This window comes from Ornithorhynchus anatinus, chromosome 1 (assembly GCF_004115215.2).
Source record: "Ornithorhynchus anatinus isolate Pmale09 chromosome 1, mOrnAna1.pri.v4, whole genome shotgun sequence".
Taxonomy (NCBI): Eukaryota; Metazoa; Chordata; class Mammalia; order Monotremata; family Ornithorhynchidae; genus Ornithorhynchus; species Ornithorhynchus anatinus.
In genome coordinates, this window is record NC_041728.1 from 40,936,048 (window position 1) to 40,958,879 (window position 22,832).

At 46.6% G+C, this 22,832-nt stretch overlaps 1 protein-coding gene across 1 annotated transcript in view; it reads right to left on the reverse strand.

Moving 5' to 3' along the window:
- Positions 1–22,832, reverse strand: part of SPTLC2 (serine palmitoyltransferase long chain base subunit 2) — a 124,245-nt gene that overhangs the window by 5,725 nt on the left and 95,688 nt on the right. The window contains exons 10-11 of the mRNA XM_029059031.1: positions 4,925–5,060; positions 3,186–3,315 (exon numbers count right to left, since the gene is read on the reverse strand). Coding sequence (XP_028914864.1) covers positions 3,186–3,315; positions 4,925–5,060 — 266 coding nt within the window. The remainder of the gene's footprint in view (positions 1–3,185; positions 3,316–4,924; positions 5,061–22,832) is intronic.

The following is a 22,832-nucleotide window of genomic DNA, read 5'->3' on the forward strand; positions in this document are numbered from 1 at the left end:
GGCCCCGGCGAGAAGACAGTCTCCGTTCCCAGACAGCCGAAAACTACGAGGGGCGTTTAAAAGTTGGATTTCAACAAAAGAACACTGGGCACCTTTAAGAAGAGACTTAACTCAGAACCCCATCTGGAAACAATTTCAAATGAAATTTCAGCTGGGAGAGCCCATTAACCATTTTCCCCTGCACTCTGATTTAGGATTTTATTAATTTTAAACAAGACGAACATGTGACTTTCCAAGACCACAAAGGAAGTGGCATTTGTGAACTCTGACTTCAGAAGAGTGTAATATTTTTCATCACTGTTAAAACACCCCCCTGCCCCCCAAAAAACCCACACTGGCCCAAAGGGATGCAGGTTACGAGACTCCCTTCTGATCCGATGCCAAAGATTTCAGGCAAGGAAGTTTTATTTACATAAAATCGCTATAAATTGTAACTGAAAACTGCTGCCTGTTGCGTGGGTTTATTCAACCAGAATAAGGAAGCATTTCATATATCAACGTGTAACAACCCAAGAGGTCCCGAACCATCAGGCAAAATAGGGTTGTAGAAAAAAAAATCACGGAAGGACATCGACTGTGTCGTGGCGCTGCAGGGAATCCAGTAGCCTGTCCTCTGGCCTGGCTCCCTGCCTTGAACTATAGAAGCCACGACCCTCACCCTGCCCTAAGTCCGCAACAGTTTTAGCTCCTGCTGTCTTCTTGCAATCAGGCACGGCCAAGCCGAGGACAATACAATTTTCATTTCTGGGACGGGTCCAACCACGTGCGGAGCTTAGCTCCGAACCCAGTGATCAAAGAATATTTCGAACCACACAGCGGTAACATATGTCACAAATTTAGATATTACTCAAGTCGAATTCCCCACTGGGAATCCATCAGTCTATCAGTCAATGGTATTTAGGAAATACAGAGCGCTGGACTAAGCACAGCATGACTTAGAGGACAGGGCACCGGCCCGGGAGTCAAAAGGTTATGTCTGCTGGCTCATTTCTGCTGTGTGACCTTGGGCAAGTCACTTCACTTCTCTGGGCTTCAGTTACCTCATCTGTAAAATGGGGATTGAGACGGGAAGCCCCATGCGGGACAGGGACTGTGTCGAACCTAACTTGTATCTACCCCAGCACGTAGAACAGTGCTTGGCACACAGTAAGCGCTTAACAAGTACCATAATTATTATTATTATTATTGTTATACGCTTGGGAGAGTACGCTACGAGTTGGTAGTCATGACCCCAGCCCAGAAGGAACTTCCTGTCTAGAAGGGGAGGCAGACTTTCCAATAAATCACAGCGGGAGGAAACGGCAGAGCATGGGGATGTGTCCTTACTGGCTATGGGGCTGCTGGGGTGGGGCTGCTGGGGTGAGGATCAAAGTGTTGAGTACCCGAGTGTGGAAGGAGTACACACCAAAGTGCACTGGCAACACAGAGGGCAGGGCGATGTGATTTTAGTGTTGGGGGGGTTGAAGATGGGGAGAGTGGTGGCCTATTGGCTAGGAAGGAGAAAGGAGTGCCAGGGTCAGAATTCTGAGTGCCTATTCTTTCTCTCTAGTAATTTGGTCCCATTAGCTTGCATAACAGTGTCAAAAGATGGGGCAGGTCAGAATGGCTTCCTGGAGTGATTAACATTTATTAGCAGTAGGGTCAGGGGTGCTTAACATAGTTGGCCACATCCTCTGGTTATGAGCACAGAGACACCAACAAAGGTGGGTGGAGGATCCATCTGGGCACAAAGATCACATGGGTGGACGGGCGACCGAACGTAGGTCAGAGTCGAGGAAAGGGGTCGGAGAGGGGGCTGATCAACACCCACGAAGGGCAGAGAGTTCAGAGACTGCTGGAGCTGGAACAAACCCCCTACGTCACTGAGCTGAACCCGCTTTGACAACTTTTGAAGGTTAAATAAGGTCGCGGCCAATGTCAGAACTTGCAGAGAAGAATGTACCTCCGATTAGTTTCCATTAATTTTGTGTTGTGGGGTCGGGAAATGAGATTTTGAAAAGGCTCTAAGAATTCAGAAATGCAAAATGTGAGGCAAGTGCTTGCAAGGGTACATAATGATAATAATAAGAGTTATAATTACAGAATTTGTTAAGCACTTTGTGCCAAGCGCCATTCTAAGCACAGGGGTAGATACAAGGTAATCAAGTTGGACACCATCCCTGTCACACAGGGGTTCAAGGTCTTCACCCCCATTTTACAGATGGAGAAACTGAGGCACAGAGAAGTGAAGTGGCTTGCCCAAGGTCACAGAGCAGACAAGTGGCAGAGCTGGGATTAGAACCCGCGCCCTTTGACTCCCTAGCCCGGGCTCTTGCCAGTACGCCACACTGCTTCTCGCATAACTTCCCTGCCCCTCATCTTCCCCTACTATGAACTGACGGAGGCTTAACATTGGAGAGAGCACAGGCCTTCGTGTCAGAGGACCTGGGTTTTAATCCAAGCTCTGCCAACTGCCTGCTGTGTGATCTTGGGCAAGTCACTTCACTTCTCGGGGCCTCACTCATTTGTGGAATGGGGATTCACTACCTGTTCTCTCTTCTACTTAGACTGGGAGTCCTATGTGGGCCAGGGACTGGGCCCAATCCGATTACCCTTTTTTTTAAAATGGTATTTGTGATAAACCTACTAGGTTCCAGTTACTGTACTAAGTGCTGGGGTAGATACAAGCTGATCATGTTGGACACAGTTCATGTCACACATGGGGCTCACGGTCTTAATCCCCATAGAACTCAGGTCCGTCAGATTCCCGGGCCCGCGCTCTATCCAATAGGCCACGCTAGTCTACATCAATGCTTAGAACAGTGCCTCACACATAGTAAGCGTTTAACAAATCCCACAGTTATTAATGATTACTTCTGGTGGCTCTGTGCCTTCCTTCCCCACCCTGCTGGAAAGGCCCCTTCAGAGCAGCCCCCCTCAGAGAACAAGCCACATTCCAGGACAACCTGCCGTTGAGGCTACCTACAGATATCAAAGGGTAAAGTGGTACTGCTGGGACACGAGGAAAACAAAAACTTTCTTGATCATAATTCGGCACTTACTTTGGAGCGCACATGGGGGATGGATATTGGGGGGGGGGGGGGGGGTTTCACATGACAATTAATCCCAACCTCCTGTCCGAGCCCCCAGAGAGACGGCATAATTAAACCCATTATTACAAACCCATCCACGACTGGACGACTTACAGTATCTAGCATTTCTTTGGTATGAGCTGCCGACAAGCAAAACCTGGCTCGGGATTCAATAATTGGGGTTGCAGGAAATCCCACCACCACCACGCCGATGTTCCGCTTCAACATCTCCCGCCCAAAAGCGCTGTAAGGGGAAGAAACAAGGAAGACGAGTCAGAGACAGAGTGACAGAGAGGGAGCCCGCGCACGAGAGAGAAAGAGAGAAGGGGGGAGAGGGAGAAAGCAAGAAAAGGAAGCCGGCAGCATAAAGGTCTCGCTGTCCGGAACCGGGCAAGTCTCTGGTGCGGCGTTTCACTGGAGACGGCTCCTGAGAGGCCCCCCGCCCCGCAGCGGCCTCCTTTGAAACGCAGAGCTGACGGGGCACAAAGCCTTCTTTAGTGCGGTCCCAAGGTGCTCGTCCACCAACTTGAAAGGTTCTATTTGGCCGAGATGAGGGGGGCTTTGAGTGGGGCTGTTTCTGAATGGATGTGGTAACCTAAGTTTCTACTAGCTTCCCGACGAGAATCAGGGACCCAGAGGCCCGGTTCGGGTTGGGTGTCAACCCCGGCCCTTCCCAAGGAAGGACCGGCAGCTCTCACCCCTCGCGTGTGCTATGGCCGCCAAGTAAAGAATCTGTTCCTCCGTGGCTGTCTTCCGCGGATGGGCCAGCCAACTGGCACCAGCCTCTAGGACAGAAAGCAGTTCCAGACCTAGCATTCCTTTGATCAGCTTGGGAGCAAGAGTGCGCTGGAATGTCGGTCTTCCTTTTCGGTTAGCCGCTCCGGCCCATCATCCTCAGTCACACTAGGTTGCACAATTCCCATTTAATACGCTCCCCCGGGCCAAGCTGCCGGCTGATGACTCCACATCTGATTCATCCCTAAGGACCACATGAGATGCATATCTCCAAAGGCTTTGGTCTTTACTCAGTAACAGTGCCCCTTGGCTCTTTCGGTCATATTGAGAAAGTTCAGTTTTTCTTAAAATATTTCCCTTTAGTTGTTCAAAACTGCACCTTCTGACTTAAAAAAAAAAAAAACCAACAAAAACAAACCCTTGCTCTCTCCTGAGCACACCAGCACTCAAAAATGCGCTCTTTGACCTTTCGTCGGCTGACTTTCTGGACTTTTCTTTCTGCACTGGTCTTTGCAGGCTGCGACCTTTCCTTCCCACCTCCTAAGATGCGAGAGCTCTCACGGTGAAGCTCAGAGGGCACTGGTGGTTTTTGCTCTGAAACCCGCTTCCCCTTCTCCAGTTCTAGAGCTTTGGTTTCGTCCTCCCTTGTGTATATTTAATTGCATTTGCAAGGATAGAATTATTGCACCTTTCTGGAGTACCTAGGTTCAGTCCTGCCTGAAGGCAAGGGGTATATCCACTAGATAACCCGTAGGATTAACCTAGATAACCTAGGATTCTGGGATAAACCCATTTACAGGACTAGAACTCAATCAATCAATGGTATTTTCTGAGTGCTTACTGTGTGCGGAGCACTATCCTAAGCACTGATACTGAATCCTGTTTTGTCTGCAAAGGATGAGCACATCTATAGTAAAAGATAGACTGCTATTATATCAATGATATTTATTGAGCGCTTCCCATATGCACTGTACTAAGCACTTATCACATCCAACAGCTCAGAATGGGTCCAGGGAAGCCAAGAACACTTTTCTCCTAAAGATGCTGGAGACAGATGGTGGGTTTCAGCCCCACCTTCTGCTGCCGCTACCGATTCCTCACCTGGTTCCCATCCTTACCCAATTTTAGCTGGCATATACAGCATCAAAGGCACCACGGGGGAATCTTCATTGCCATAAATGATGAAGCCCATCTCTTTCAGTCGCCTCCTGAAATACCTGGTGTTCTCGGCTAACTGTTGCACGCACTCCTTGCCTGGAAAATAATTGGGGGACAAAAATCAGGAAGTGGTCAACCAGGATGGCAGGAACCAGGATGTGCTCCCCTGACCCCAGGAGCACCACCAGTCACGGTGGGGCCCCGCACCCCACGGAGGGAAAGAGCCGAGGAAAGAGGCAGGTCTCTGGCTCAAGCCCCCTACATTGGGGTTCCTGCTAAACGCATCTTTCCAACCCCTTCCATCAGTCACCCAGGGCCTTCAAGCTCCTGGGACATCTTTAGGTTAGCGCAGGTGAATACCGAGATTGGGGCATTCAAGAGTTCTGCAGATTAAAGGGTGGTGGCCTGAGGGTAGTTTGAATATTAACAGTAATTACAACAAATTTTCTCCATGTAGCCCCCCATTCCAAGTCAAGCTCCAAACACCACTGTCCAGATGGGAAAAGCGGGAGACACACCTTTTGAAAGTGACAAATCTTCCCCTCTTTCGATCACTCATTGGGCATCTCAGAGCAAAGCACTGTTCTAAGTGCTGGGGAAAATACAATAAAGGATGAAAACGACACAGCCCTGGGTGGCTGTTGAAAGGTGTGTGAGCAAAGCTATACATAAAGGCTCAGAATGTATCGCAGGGACAAAGATAAAAACAATAAGAGCCCCAGAATACTGCAGTGGAAGGAGCCGTTTTCTGGGTCCGTACTGTCCAAGCAGGGTTGCTTGGAGTCCAACGGTCAGTCAGTCCATCGTATTTATTGAGTGCTTATTATGTGCAGAGCATTATACTAAGCTCTTGAGAGTACAATACAACAATACAACAGATGCACTCCCTGCCCACAATGAGCTTACAACTAGAGGATGAGCAGCCTTTCCAACGGTCTACATTTCCAATGCTCTACAACCTAGGGGGGGTAGAGGGGCGGGTCCTCTGAGCGGCCCAAGTCTTTCCCCCTCCTGCTCAGGCAGGGCAGGCTGGGAGCAGCTCCCTGGGCTGACGCAGGGGGAGGTGGGGGTGCACGTGGGCCCTGGCATCGTGGCTCGGCGATCTGGTGGGCCAGGCAGGGCAGACTGGGGGCAGAATGAGCCCTCCCCCCAATCCCACTGCCATCTCCTCCCCTTCTGCTTCTACCCAGGTGGCCAATGGGACACCTCAGCCCTGACCCCATCAGGTGCAGCTAGACCAACCTTGAAAAATGACCCCACATTCTAAAGTCCCTAATGTTCTCAGGCTGGAGTGGAGAGGGTTGCTCTGACCAACCTCTCTCAGCAACACTTGTTTAATTACTGATGTTATCGGTAATGCTTAATTGTTTCTCTGCCTGGTTGACTTCCACCTGTAGTTGTGACATCCTGCAGGGCAGGCAGGGGTTCTCTTCAGTAAAACATTCCTCTAGAGCCCCCCGGATCTAAAACGTAGGGAGTTGTTCTCTCAAAACCCATCTTTAAGGCAACTTCATGCTGCAATACCCCCAATGTCTGACAATGTGCATACAGCCATGAGCCATTTTTTCCGACACTGCTGCATCCTGTACCCAAGCAGTCTTCCCCCTCAAGACTGTAAGTTTGCTGTGGGCCGGGAATGTGTCTACGCACTCTATTGTACTCTCCCAAGCCCTTAGTACGGGGCTCTGTATAGAATAAATGCTCAATAAATACGACTAATTGACTGATTGGTCTGACAATCCTTTGATTCCTTAGCTGGGTTCTGGCCAAACACAAAGTGAACAGACTGGTTCCGGTAGACCTGGATTTACGCTCAAAAGGCCTAATCCAACATCAAGTGCACTGTAGACACTCAATAAGCCATGCTGATGTTGAGGAAGATGATTAGAGGCTCCCGAGATGGGCTTATCGACGTTTGGATTGAGATGGGCTTATCGACGTTTGGATCTGGTTAGCAAACAAACCTCACTGCCATTGTGGGATGGCTGCTGACTTCCTACTATGTAGATTACTTAGGGGAAGGTGGGTCAAACTCTGGACCCCCATGGACTACTTAGTCACTGAGGAAAGGGCGGCAAGAGATTCAGAACCACCTCTCAGGTGGAATAAGGACCGTGAACCCCAAATTTTCAGAACCACCTCAAGCCTGAAGCCTAGCTCCCTGGCAGCAACCTGGCAGCTCTCAAAGAATCAATGGCATTTATTGAGTGCTTACTGTGTGCAGAGCACTGAAATTAAGTATTTGGGAGAGCACGATATAACAGAGCTGGTAGAAACAGTTCCCTCCCACAACGAGCTTACAATCTACAGTGCTAGCTTGGTCTCTGTGGAAACATCTCTTCCCCTCCCACCCCCACCATTCTAGTGCACATGCTTTCTCTCTCTCTCTCTATGGTATTTGCTAAGCGCTTACTATTCTAAGCGCTGGTGTGGATATGAGGTGATTGAGTTGGGCACAGCCTCTGTCCCACAGAGGGCTCACAGTCTTAATCCTTGTTTAACAAATGAGGCAACTGAGGCACAGAAAAGTTAAGTGACTTGCCCAAGATCACACAGCATACAAGTGGCAGAGCCAGGATTAGAATCCAGGTCCTTCTGGTTCCCGGGCCTGTGCTCCATCCACTAGGCATGCTGTATCTCTGTCTCCCTCTGTCATTCCTGAGATCTTTGACTCTGTTAAATAACTGGAGCACTTGTGCACGGTTTACTATGTGTCAAGCACTGTCCTCAGCGCTGGGGTAGGCACAAGCTAAACAAGTGTCCCATCCCACTCCCAGGGCAGGTCAGGAGCTTCCAGTCTAGTCCCACTCCAGCCTTCCAATCCCACTCTCAAGATACGACCACTGCTCCTTATTTGGCTTCATGACATTCCTACGTTCCCATCCGGCTCCTCACACCGGGTACAAGATTTTTAAAAAGGCCCCGTGAACCAGAACACACTCTGCAGAGGGAAAAGAAAGCACTATGCTAAGGCACTATTAAAAAATAAGAATCTTCCAGGAGGGATAGGGAGCTGGGTGAGGAAGTGAAAGCACCTCAGAGCCAGCAGGCTTTGGGAGCCAACCCTGGGGTCCAGATCCCAAAGGTGTGGGTGCTCGGTGGAGGCTGCAGACGACAGAGGGAGTAATCTCCTCTGCTCTTTACGGCCTGCGGCTGGACCACCCTGAGTTACAGCACATTCAGAAATCTAGATATTTACTGTTTCTAAAGCTACAATAGTTAAAAACAATGGGTAGGGTTAGTCATTATGGGGGTGACTTTTTGAGGATAAATAGCAAGCACATGTAGTTCAGAGTGGCACTATGACACCTCTACATTTATGTACCGATCTGGGCTTAAAAAACTAACTTCCTCTTTTAGGACAGACTAGATTTACGTTAGCTTTACAAAACCGAACACATCCACAAAACAAAGCAAGGCTGGTCATCTCCCTCTAATTGTTGTATTTTTAGTCGATGTGGATGTTAGCCTCGGTGCTAACCTCTCTCCTTTGCTTACTATGTGCCAGGCACTGTACTAAGAGCTGGGGTAGATACAAGCCAATCAGGTTGGACACATGGGGCTCTAGGTTTTCATCTCCATTTTACAGATGAGGACACTGAGGTCTAGAGAAGTAAAGTGACTTGTCCAAGGTCATACAGCAGAAAAGTGGCAGAGCCGGGATTAGAACCCAGGGCCACGCTCTTTCCGCTAGGCCCTGCTGCTCCCCTTGAATGACAGGGTCTTGAAAGGAGACTGCAACTCCAAATTTCTGCAGGTTGAGAGGGTATTGCCTGCTCATTTATTTTGTAAGAATAGCAAGAGTTATTGCCAGAGGGCCAATTAACGTCTGATTAGCTCTCAGTTTTTCTTTCAATCTGATTTCAATCAATTAAGAGCTTACTCTGTACAAAGCACTGTACTAAGCACTTGGGAGAATACAACAGAACAGAGTAGTCACGTTCAGGCCCACAGTGAACTTGCGGTAGAGAAAGAGTTCAGAGTCTAGTCTTCCTCCTTTGAAAAGCTGCCTCATTACTGAATCTGTAGCACAGTCTATTATAGAGAAGGATGGAACTGCACAATAGTTCAAGGCTAAAGATGTCAGAGCCCAAAATAAATAAATAAATAAAGCAAACATTGCAAGGAGATACTTCTAAACTGAAACAATCTGCTCTGGACTATCGAACTCTACTTCCAGAATACCCTCTTGCCAAAGAGATGTTCTTTCAGAGTTATGAATTTTTAAAACCACCAGCTATTACAGTGTGCTCAGCTATAAGACTTCAAACACTTATATGCTAACGAAAATCCTCACTACCCTGGCTTATCTGGCATAAGCATATCTGGCATATCTGGTGATATGAGTAGTAGCAATTTACTTTTTACACTGTAGAGAGAAACCCTCTTCCCAAGCTATGCCTCAGTGGACAGCATCTGTCCTAGAGTCTCTCTCCACCCCTGGCTCCATTCCTGATGCCTCTGCAGCCAAGTGAGAGGACCTTCCTTTTAGAGGGTCCTTTCTATTATTAAAAGTTGAAATGGTACTGTTTACTTCTTCACAGCTCCAGACCCCGAAGCGTTAAACACAAGCTATTTCTGCATACAAACTCGAGAGTCTGGACCTCTACCAAGACAATAAGAATAACAGTAAGACCACTAAATCTGCATAAACGTAGCTCTTTCTAGCCAGGAGAACTAAGCCCCTGAACAACCAGAGCCCTGAAAGAGAGCTGTGCTGAATTGGATGCGGTTCAGAACTCACTTCTGGGGGCTACTGTAATTCTGGGCCCAGAAGCCCGGGGGATACTGCACACATCTACCAGCACCCCTGAAAGCAAGGTCTGGGCCATTTCTGGTTTGGCGTGGCCAACTGCCAAATCTTCTAGGTTTTTATTTCCCTTCCCTCATAACCAAATATGGTTCGTTTTACTCATCAGGTGCCTTCCCGTTTTGTGAAACTGTCCCTTGTTAGAAACCATCTGAAATTTCACTTACGGGGAAAAGTTCCCATCGAAGCTTCTTCAAAGGGTTTTGCAAGGAACGCTGCCAAGGAATCAAAGGAAGTAAAGGCTCCACCCGACTTTGCAGGGGTAGGCATCTGTTCCCTTGAAACTGAGTCCCGAATTCTTTTCAGAGCCTGGGAGGTTCTGCGTGGATTTGGCAGAGATCAGCGGTAAGACCATGGCTTGGGCAGGACAAGTGCAAATGTCTACGTCTGGACTCCCGAGACGTGACGAGTATGTCCAGAGAGTACAAGGAGAGAAGTCCCCCACCCTCCCAACTTGCTTGTAAAGCTTTCCCTAAGCCCAGAGCGACAAGGAGTTACCACCTAAAATCCCTCTTTCTCTTTTCATAGGTCATGCTTCGGGGTCTTGAAAGCATCAATAGAAGCAAACACATTCCTAAACTAACCCAGATCAAGCTCAGAGGAGTGCAAGATGGGCTATACCTTTTGGGAAAGGGGGATTTTCAATCCCCTCCCTTGGGTGAGCCATGAAAGCATCGGGCCAGAAAAGAAATGAGAGTGGGCCTGACGGAAACAAGGAAATGGCATATCCTCTGCTTTCCTTGTTCTACTACCTTCTAGTTTCATGTTTCTGGGAATTCATGTTCGAGGAGGAACTTGGTGCATCGGCTAGAGGTGGTTATGGGTCTTACTGTTGAATGCCGACAAGGTGAGTAGTAGGTGCAGACGGCTAGGCTGGAAGGGAAGCACTGGAAACTATGAAGGGAGCCAGGGCTCACCTTCCAGACTAAATACGATTTGTTCAGGCCTGGTGAGTTTGAAAAAGGACCTTTCAGTCTAATGCAACCTTTCAGGGAGGAAACCTGTCTACCGACTCTGTTATACTGTACTCTTCCAAGGGCTTAGTACAGTGCTGTGCACACACTAAGTACTCAATAAATATGATTGACCACACTGTTGCCTACTCTGTTGCCCCAATCCAGCGGATGAGAACTCAAAATCCATACTGAAGGGCTTTTACAGCCCAATTTCCAACAGAGAACCCAAAATTGGCCTGAAAGAGACCATGCCCTTGTGGTCTATACTGCAAGATTGTTGTGGGCAGGGAACACGCCTACCAATTCTGTTGTACTGCAATTCTCTCAAGAACTCAGTACGGTTCTCTGCACACAGTAAGTGCTCAATATATATCATCGACAGATTTATTGGTCCTCAGTGGACCTAGAGGCTATCTTGATTGAGGAAAATAGGGTATTTCCAGTGGGACACAACATGAAGTTGCTTAATATCTCTCTATAATAATAATAATAATACTGATGATGATGATGGCATTTTTAAGTTATTACTATGTGCCAAGCACTGTTCTAAGCACTGGGGTGGATACAGGGTAATCAGATTGTCCCACATGGGGCTCATAGTCATTCATTCACTCAGTCGTATTTATTGAGGGCCTATTGTGTGCAGAATACTGTACTAAGAGGTTGGAAAGTACAATACAGCCAATAAAGAGAGACAATCCCTGCCCACAACAGGCTCACGGTGTAGAGGGCGAAGTCTTAATCCCCATTTTACAGATGAAGTAATAGACAGAGAGAAGTTAAGTTACCTGCCCAAGGTCACACAGCAGACAAGTGGCGGAGCCGGGTTTAGAACCCACATCCACTGATGCCCAAGCCCGGGCTCTTGCCACTAGGCCATGCTGCTTCTCTTTTTGGACTCCCTTCTAGCACTCCTTGACTCTGATCATCATTCATAGCATATTAAGATTAATAAGATGACCATTTTGTTTACAACTTCAATGAAAAATGACACCTGTTCACTCGACTCCTGAATATTGGAGGTTTGGCCACTTTAAGACACTGGAAATGCAGAGGCGAAACTACAAAGTCTGGGCTCCATTACCGTGTCATGGGAGCTCGAGGCATATAAACAGAGCAGTGCAGTGTTCAGATCTGTGGAAAAATCCAAACAATTCAGACTTTCTCTGAGGATTCGTTTCTATAGCTTGAGAAGGATAGCCAAGGAGCAAGAAGTTAGCACTCCACCGGCAACAGTAAATTCATTCAATAGTATTTATTGAGCGCTTACTATGTGCAGAGCACTGTACTAAGCGCTTGGGATGAACAAGTCGGCAACAGATAGAGACAGTCCTTGCCGTTTGACGGGCTTACAGTCTAATCGGGGGAGACGGACAGACAAGAACAATGGCACTAAACAGCGTCAAGGGGAAGAACATCTCGTAAAAACAATGGCAAATAAATAGAATCGAGGCGATGTACAATTCATTAACAAAATAAATAGGGTAACGAAAATATATACAGTTGAGCGGACGAGTACAGTGCTGTGGGGATGGGAAGGGAGAGGTGGAGGAGCAGAGGGAAAAGGGGAAAATGAGGCTTTAGCTGCGGAGAGGTAAAGGGGGGATGGCAGAGGGAGTAGAGGGGGAAGAGGAGCTCAGTCTGGGAACGCCTCTAGGAGGAGGTGATTTTTAAGTAAGGTTTTGAAGAGGGAAAGAGAATCAGTTTGGCGGAGGTGAGGAGGGAGGGCGTTCCAGGACCGCGGGAGGACGTGACCCGGGGGTCGACGGCGGGATAGGCGAGACCGAGGGACGGCGAGGAGGTGGGCGGCAGAGGAGCGGAGCGTGCGGGGTGGGCGGTAGAAAGAGAGAAGGGAGGAGAGGTAGGAAGGGGCAAGGTGATGGAGAGCCTTGAAGCCTAGAGTGAGGAGTTTTTGTTTGGAGCGGAGGTCGATAGGCAACCACTGGAGTTGTTTAAGAAGGGGAGTGACATGCCCAGATCGTTTCTGCAGGAAGATGAGCCGGGCAGCGGAGTGAATAATAGACCGGAGCGGGGCGAGAGAGGAGGGAGGTCAGAGAGAAGGCTGACACAGTAGTCTAGCCGGGATATAACGAGAGCCCGTAATAGTAAGGTAGCCGTTTGGGTGGAGAGGAAAGGGCGGATCTTGGCGATATTGTAGAGATTTATTGTACAGTAAATCAGCCCCGGGTCAAAGGTTCCTATTACACGCTCAGTCCCCCAAGGAAGCTTCACCCCGCCTGCAGTCCCCAGAGCGGACCCTGTCATTTGAGCAGCCGGAAACAGCACGGGACTCTTGTGCCACCTCTCAGAGCCCAAAATGAAGTTGGGGCTTTCAATATCGAAGACACTCCCAAAATGTACAGGTGGATTTTTCTTAGTTAAATCCCATACAGACAAAACATTTATGTTGGGGTGGTTAGGTAAAGAGCTGACTCAAACCCTGGGTGCAACTCTCAGCTTTGGCCATCATTAAGAAACTTTTTTTTATGGTATTTGTAAAGCGCTTACTATGTGCCAGGCACTGTACTAAGTGTTGGGGTAGATACAAGTTAAATGGGTTAGATACAGTCCTGTCCCACATAAAGCTCCCTCTTTATCTCCATTTTACAGATGAGGAAACTGAGGCCCAGAGAAATTAAGTGACTTGCCCAAGGTCACACAGCGAACAAGTGGAGGAGCTGGGATGGGAACTCAGGTCCTTTTGACTCTCAGGCCCACTGTCTACCTGCCAGGCCACGGTGCTTCTCGAAACTGAAACGAGAGCCTACTTGAACAGCTTCTTAGAGGAGGGGCGGAGATGGAGGTGAGGTCTAGAGCTTCCTCTCAGATGCTGATGGACATATCTGATTGCTGATGGACACATGCTGAAGGTCATGGGTTCGAATCCCGGCTCTGCCACTTGTCAGCTGTGTGACTGTGGGCAAGTCACTTAAACTCTGTGCCTCAGTTACCTCATCTGTAAAATGGCGATTAACTGTGAGCCCCACGTGGGACAACCTGATTACCCTGTATCTACCCCAGCGCTTAGAACAGTGCTCTGCACATAGTAAGCGCTTAACAAATACCAACATTATTATATCTCCTCTTCAGAACTGTCCAAGTAGATCAAAGAGTGTCATTCTCTCATTGGGGACAGTTGTCCTGTCTCAGTGAGGGTCTTGGTTTGGTCAACCTCCCTCTCACCTCCCCAGCTTCTCCAAAAGAGGTGTCTCTCCACACATCTCTCTCCCCACCCCGGCACCCCGGCCGAATGATCCTTTCTCTTGGGACTACAGGTATTAACTGATGAGAAACCCCTGGAGCATCATTAGGAGTTCCTGGGAATCTGTTAAGTTTCTGGGAATCTGGGAAGTGAGGTAGTAAAAGTGCTGGCTTTAGGATTCTTGTACAGAGACAGTGCATAGCCGCAGAGTGCAAAGCCAAATCACCAGCTTTCAAACACCAACTGGTTAATGTCCTTGGGAGCCCCATTTTGGGTGGCATTTTACCTACCCCCCCAAAAAAAAAGAATTACACTCCCAGCCATAATGAGAAAATAGTCATAAGGCTACCTGTAAGGACAGGGTGTGATGGTCTAAGCCAAAACGTTTCAGGGAGTGTTTATTATACATCTTAGACTTGCGCTTAGTGTGTCCTGTACATAGTTTATTATTAAATCATTATTACTTTGTATTAAAACTAAGGGAAACTCAAAGTTCTTTTCTTGGTTTTCAAAACAAGTGTAGGGAAAGGTATAAAGGAGATTCAGGCAGAAAAAAAGAAAGCCATAACATCACTGAAATAGAGCAATATAAATGCAGACGATCTGTGTGCAGCGAGTGAAAAACGCTATTTTTCTACCAAATATGAACAGGTAATAGGTAAAGGATGGATATATTCCATTCAGATCTAAATAAGGAAAGAGCTTCAGGAGCCGTCTGAGAAAACACTAAACACTGAGTCAAAAAAAACTCAAACCAAACCTCCCCATTTTGTCAGATGCTGAATTCCGGTTCTGCATGGTGAAATACGCCAGACTCTTCCTCGGAGGTTAAAGAGTTAGAGATGTTTTATCACCCCAAGATACTAGTCATGTCTTTTATAGGCCTCTGGATGTCTCCTCTCCTCACCAGAAGTATTTGAACACCATCTTGCTGGCTTCCTAGTAGGGTCTCAAGGGAAATTTTCTCAGCTTCTAGGGAAAAATGCTGTGTGGTACAGTGCCTTGGGCAAAGACCATATTTTAAGTGGTGTAAGTTTTAATTCTCTTGAACTTGGCTTTGTCACGTCCCCAAGAAAAAAGGGAAGCTCTCTAATCGGCTCTCTAATAATACAGCCGACCCACCTCATCCTCTTCAAAACATTTACTGTCAAACTCAGTGGTTGAAGGAAGTTGGAAGAAGAAATGTGGTGAGAGATATTTGTTCTACTAGACTAATCCCGAGCCTCAAAAAAGTAAACCCCTGATAGTTGAGGAGTGAAAATAAGCGGCAGAGAAAGAAGAGTCTAACTGCTGTTTCAGTGCCAGAAGTGACAAACAATGTGCATTCACAGGAACCGACAAGTTATCCGTCAGTCAAGGAATGAACCCCATGCTAATCCGTGATCCAACTCTCCGGGCACACCTATGCACGGGGGCAGAGGGAGGCGGAAAACAGAAGAGCCACCAGGAGGTCTGTCCCATTTTCCTTCTCTATATACGAAGAAACTGAAGTCATAATCGTTATTACTTTGTATTACCCAGTTACCTTGAACCTATTGCAGAACTTAGCATGGTGCCTGGCAGGTAGTAAGTGCTTAAATACGATTAAAAAAAATATTCCCTCTAGACTGTTAGTTTGTTGTATAGACAGGGAACGTGGCCGCAAACTCAGTTGCACTGTACTCTCACAAGCACTTAGTATGATGCCTTGCACATAGTAAGGACTCAAATATGACTGATTAATCATTATGGTATTTGTTAAGTGCTTACTAAGCGTCGAGCACTAGTCCTAGCGCTGAAAAACGTATCACGTAATGATGTTGGACACAGTCTCTATTCCAAATGGGCCTCTCAGTCTTAATCCCCATTTTACAAATGAGGTTGCTGAGGCGCAAAGAGGTTAAGGGCCAGGCTTGAGGTCACAAGTAAACAAGTGGCAGAGCTGGAATTAGGACCCAGGTCCTCCTCCAACTCCTAGACCCATGTTCTTTCCACTAGGCTACGCTGCTTCATATTGTGCGGACCTTTCCAGGGCATCATTGGCCTAGATCCTAATTCAGTCCCTTTGCCTGACCACAAGTGCAGCTGATGATGAGACAGTAACTGCTGAATAGCTGAGCAGCAGCCCAGAGAGGTAGAGAGGGGACAAGAAACAAAACTGAAGAGTGTAACCAACTACCTGCAGGGGGGAAAAGCAAAGGAGGTTCAATAATCTCTCTCGAGCCTAGCCAGTCCCTAATTCTTCCGTAAAAGGCTTATTTCATCTTCGGTGATCACACAACCACACACTTTAGGCTCTCGTACCTAAAACGAATATCAGTCTTCCTGAATCCAAGGGGAATTAGTATTGCTAGGGTCCAATTAACTGGTTCAGATACCAGAGTTTTTCCACTTGGAAGATCCCAGTCAGAGGCTGTGCTTGATAAATCCAGCCCACCAAGGGAACGCTACGCAACGAAGCGCTTGGGAAGCTGTGTGGCCTTGTGGAAAGAGCTCCGGCCTGGGAGTCGGAGGCTCTGGGTTCTAATCCCAGCTCTGCCGCTTGCCTGTTGTCTGACCCTGGTCAAGTCACTTAACTGTTCTGTGCCTCAGTTTCTTCAACTGCAAAATGGGGATTCAAAACCTGTTCTCCCTCCTACTTATACTTAGACCCTTAGTTCGGGGCAGCGCTTGCCAAGTCACCACACCGCGCTTGGATTCCGAAAAACCCAACGATAGTAAGTGCCATGAACTAGACAATCAGATGCTCCTCATTCATTCACCCTGATCCTTTCCCAAGGACTCATGAACTTTGGGGGGCAGTTCTAAAGAACATAGGAATTTAAACACCAACGGAAAGGAGCAGCTTCATCGTCTCCTCTAGATTGCAAGCTCACTGTGGGCAGGGAACATGTCTACCACCTTTGTATACTGTTCTCTCCCAAGCACTTAGTATATTGCTCTGCACACAGTGGGTGCTCAACTTCCATTGATAATATTCCTCAATCAAAAACTCATCGCTGAGGACATGAGGAAGATGTCTGTTAAATTCCAACACGGATATAAAACCCCTCCATACTGGGTTTGCAACAGTTGGTCAGCTAAGAATTGTGCTTTTATTGCTACTTTAATCTACTTAATAATACAATGGCATTTATTGAGTGCTTGCTGTGTGCGAGGCACTGTACTAAGCACTGGGGTAGATACCAGCAAATCGGGTTGGACAGAGTCCCTGTCCCACGTTGGGCTCATAGTCTCACTCCCCACTTCACAGATGAGGTAACTGAGGCCTAGAGAAGTTAAGTGACTTACCCAGGGTCAAACCACAGCAGACAAGTGGCAGACCCGGGATCAGAACGCATGACCTTCTGAATCCCAGGCCCGTGCTCTATCCACTATGCCATGCTGCTTCTCAAATACCATTATTATTATTTCTAGTTTAATCCACTTCCAAGAAGTGGGACAAGAAAGGGAGGTGGGGAGACATTCATTCATTCAATCGTATTTACTGAGCGCTTACTGTGTGATCACTGTACTAAGCGCTTGGAAAGTACAATTCAGCAACAGAGAGAGACAATCCCTGCCCATAATGGGTTCACAGTCTAGAAGGGGGAAGACAGGCATCAAAACAAATAAACAGGCATCGATAGCATCAATATAAATAAATAGAATTACAGGTATATACATGGCGACAAGGCCCACGTATAAGATCGTCACCAGATTACAGCCTTGCCCCGTGCCAGGAAGAGTTTGTGAGGCTGGGGGAGGAGGGGAAAATAGCATTCTCTTCCCCTCCCCATCCTCTCTCATTCTCCTTATGGAAATTGATGGCGGGAACCTCACCACCTCCTCCCGTAGTCACAGGGCTCAGGAGTCAGGTTTCCACCTCCTTGGAAGGCAACACAATCTGAACTCTGAGTAAAGCAGTGGGGGACGAGTGGAAATGATTACACTCCAGTAGAACTGGGTTGTGGTAGGCATGGAAGGCCCACAAAAACAAATTACCCTCTTTCTACGGAACAGAATCAAGTTACTAGATTCCCCCACCGCCTCTTTAAAGTTACGTTTAGATTTTTGTGGCTGTTTTGTAGATTATGAAGCAATATCAATGGTATTCTGGCTCCTTTGAAAAAAATAGGCGTTCTTTTCCCTGATTTCTCACTCCTGAGGATCAAAGAACCACAGAAACCCATGGCAGGAAGAGCCCTTGAGCAGTCACGTAGTCATCCCTTCACCTTCAAGGAGGATCACACTTAGACAGTTTCAGACACAGATCCAACCAGAACACGGCATCTTTGGAGCCTCCAAACTGGTTGAAAAAGTTGGCATGAGCTAGACACGCAAGGCTGGGGGTACCAAGGTAACAATTAGCCTTATATGGTATTAGTGCCAATTACCAAGAATTTGCCCTTCAAAGGGTCCAACTTGTGCACACCTGTTTAATTGAAATGTCATTTTCAGTTGATCCGAGCATTAAAATGGGGAATTGTTTGCTTTTGATTAACTTGCATCATAGCCAGTAAAATCTCTGGGAGTCTATGGCTTCAAAAATAACATTTCAGGTGTTGACTGAAATCTTCCCACATCAACAACATTATTCAAGGCCTGCACAGCCTGAATTAATTCGGCAACTCACTTGACACTCTACTGCACAACTCACAGCTCTAATCTTCATAGGTTTCCTGGATGAGCTGATATAAATCTCCCTTAGAAAGGGTGGCAGAGGGGTTGGGGGGAAGAGAACAACACATACACACACACACACACACACACACAAACTTACTGCTGGCCTTCAGACACGTCCTTTGCAATTAAGTATACTGGGCTGAGATGTTTTGCAGGCAGCAGCAACTGACAGTTTTATTTTTTAATCTACTTTCTGCTAATTTTATTTTTTAATGAAAAGAAGAGTGGAATGAGTGGTCAGACATAAGACATTTCAGTCTGATTTGCCCATATCCACAAATCCCATCACATTCTGGGCTAGTTTTTCTGGCTGGCTCCACCAAGACTGAAAGGGAAACAGATTGGTAGGACAGGTAGGTGGTAGGTGAGTTTCAATCTCCCACTCTCATTTATACCAAGAAAAACAAAACCAAACCAAAGGCCAGCTACCTATTCTGCAGAAGATTAATTAAAAAAAATTCTTCATCATCAACCTGTACACAAATCATCTTCTCACAAACTTGTTCTCTGTGCCTTGACTGATAGTGGAACATATCCACGCTCCCAAGTTTTTTTCACATAAAGTTAAGCTTCTCATCTGCTTTATTATTTCTAACATTTTACCTGGTAGGTTGGATTACTTCGCGTAGATAAAAAGGAAAAAATTTTGTGTATCTTTTCTCTCCAAAAGACTTAGAGGAAAATAAGAAGTCAGAGAACCTCAAAATATGGGACCGAGCGTTTCGTTTTTCCTTTGCCTCTGCTAAAGACACGTACTCTGCTGAGTTTTTGGAAACTTGAGCGCACATCTTGAAAGCATCTCACGGAACTATTCGTAATGTTAGATGAATTCAAATCACACTTTCCGGACAATAAATTTGTTTACGGAACAAAATCACGAAGGATGTGCAAAGTCATGAAGGGCGTGGACAGGGCAAATATGGGACTGTTGTGCACCAAATCCCTCCTTATCGAGAGGGCACCTTTTAAAATCTTGAGTTTCTTCTTCTGGCGGGTGGTAAGCATACGGAATTTATTACCAAAAGAATCTTGAAGGCAGCAAACTCAAGAAGGGTTTGCATGAATTCACGAATAAGCAGCCAAGTTACAAACGGAGAAGAAAAAGCTAGGGGGTGAAATGGCAAATCCCCAACCAGCCCTTACAATGGACCTGCCCAAGAGGGCAAAGGTGAAAAGGCCGAGCACTCCCAATGCCGCTGTCAGAGACAGAATACTGCTTTGGTCCTATGTCGCTGTCGTAGACAGAATACTGGCTTGGTTTGACTTAGAAGGGGCATTTCTTATGTCCTTAACAAGTTCCAAATCCTGGTACTTCTAATCATAATAATTGTGGTATTTGTGCTACGTGCTTCGCACCATTCTACACACTGGAGTAGATACAAGATAATTAAGTTGGACACAGCCCTTGTCCCACATGGGGTTCACAGTCATGATCCCTACTTTACAGATGAGGTAACTGAGGCACAGAGAAGCCAAGGGACTTGCCAAGGTCACACGGCAGACATGTGCCAGAGCTGGGATTAGAGCCCATGCTCTTTCCACTAGGCCATGCTGCTTCTTTTCAGATTGCCTCTCTGGTGGCTTGCCTTACATCTTAGACCAGGGCTGAAAGCATTCTAGGTTGGCCCTGGCTTTATTTAGGGGAAGGAACAGATGTGACTGTTAGCTACTGAAGCCATTTAGGACTGCAAGTATTGTACACTTCATTTTATTCCTTGAATGAGCCCAGATGTAGTCACATCAACCACAACAAATACAGCAAACCCCTATTATAATGCTCATATTTGGGTACTCTGCTGCAACAGTGCTACTGAATTTTCATGCCAAGAGTCCTTATAACACTGCTGGCATCTGACAATAGCACGCTGATCTTGCCCTCCACGTCCTGTGAGCAGCAGAGGTGCATCTGGGTGTCGAATACACAAACGCCCACTGCACACATGCTGGGCTTTGTGGGGAAGTTGCTGAAGTTACCCCTCAGGTAGACAAGGTTCAGTAAATTTTATCACCACACTACCAGTATGAAATAATGCCTTCTATTGGGAAGCATGAGGGACGTATAGCTGAGAAGGCCAGCAATCATCAAACATCAAGACAGTCTTCAAGTCTGGCCACTATATCAGATACACAGAAGTGACTAGACTCAATTACCAAAGGAATAAATGCAAAGGTTTTGGTGGAAACGATGGGGGGGGGGGGGGCGCGGGGGGGCGCACGTGCATGCCTTAATATTAAATTGGTTAAAATCCATAATCTTTCTTAATCAATTATTTATTATTGGCACATTTACATTGGTAGCAACAATAACAGTGCTTTTTTTCCCCGCTTTCTTTTCTTTTTAATGGCATTTGTTAAGCTCTTAGTATATGCTGTGCACTGTACTCAGCGCTGGGGTAGATATAATGCAGTCAGGTCGGACACAGTCCATGGCCCACATGGGGCTTCACAAGTCTTCAACCCCATTTTACAGGTGAGGAAACTGAGGTCCAGAAGTGAAGTGACTTGCTCAAGGTCATGCAGCAGACAAGTTGTGGAGCTGGGATTAGAACCTAGGTCTTTTGGAATCCCAGGCCCGTGTTCTTCATCACTTACTATGTGCCAGGCCCTGGGGAACACACAGAGTAATACACAGAGAAATCAGGTCAGATAACAGGGCTCAGAATCTAAGAGGGAGGAAGACCAGATAGTTAATCCCCATTTTATAGATCAGGAAATTCAGACACCAAAAAGTTAAGCAAGTTGCCCCAAATCACAAAAGCAGGCAAGTGGTAGAGCCAGGAACAGAACTCAGTTCTCCTGACTCCCTTATTTGGTGTTTGATCATAAAAGTCAATAAACTATTAACTGAAGCAGCATGGTCTAGTGGGTAGGGCAGGGGTCTGGGAGTCAAAAGGTCCTGGCTTCTAATCCTGGCTCCCCCAACTGTCTGCTGCGTGACTTTGGGCAAGCCACTTAACTTCTCGGTGCTTTGGTTATCTGATCAGTAAAATGGGGATGAAAACTGTGAGCCCAACGTGGGACAGGGACTATGTCCAACCCAATTACCTTGTAGCTACCCCAGCGCTTAGCACAGTGCCTGGTACATAGTAAGTGCTTAATAAATACCACTATTATTATTATTGTATTCATTGTGCATGTCACTGTTTCATAGAAATATATACTGCTTGGTCAATTTTTGGGAGTTGGGAACACATTAATGCACCTTATATTATTTCCTGTGGGAAACTATACTTCATTTAGGGCTTTTTCGCTTCATGCTATTTTCATGGAACCAATTAAGCGTGCTGAAGGGATTTTCAGATTTGACAAACAGTAGGCATGGCAAAGAAGGGGACTCTAGTTCGTTCTACTGAGAAGTCAGCTGCAGTGACCATACTAAGACCTGACAGTTTAAAATTTCTCCATTAAATCACACAGACATGATAAATCTTTAAAATTATTGAGAACAACAACAATTGGTTGTTTTGAGAATAACAACAAACAATTGGTATTTGTCAAGTGCTTACTCTCTGCGAAGCATTGTACTAAGCGACGGGATGGACACAAGATAATCAGGTTGGACACGGTCCGTGTTTTTGATGGACCTCTCGACTGTAAGCTTGTTATGGGCAGGGAACGTTTCTGCTCATTCTGTTTTACCGTACTCTCCCATGGGGCTTAGTACAGTGCTCCGCACATAGTAAGCGCTCAATAAATACCATTGACTGATGGATTGATTGGCATCTCTTTATTCTAGGTGAAAGCCCTGTCAGAAATCTGGAGAATCTCAGCCTGACTTGGCTTGATCTTGTGCTGGGTCTACCCCGGGTAGGACTATCACGAGAGTGTGCACAGACACACACACACACATACACAGAAACTGTGTGGTATAGAGATTTTAGAACACTAACCCACAGGCATACATAGACTCACACAAACATGCTTGTACACTGTGGTGCACAGCTGCAGACCTTAGGAAAGAGAAGATCCCTCTCTGTGTAAGTGCTTAAGAGAACGGGAGAAGGGATGAGGTGATGAAGAAGAGAGGAGAGGAAAAAGCGTGGTCTTGGCTACACCCTCTGGGTTTTTTTTCCTTTGAAAAATTAACTGAGCCTTACATTTTCTTGCCTTTCAGGTTAACTCTACAATTTAGTTCAAATAAACCAGTTGGGCTCCACGCTATTGACCGAAAAGCTGTGAACAGCTATATTTCTTTTTAATCCAGGGCTGATTTTTAATAAAACCACATTAAAATAGTCGAGGTGTGAAGGAAGGGG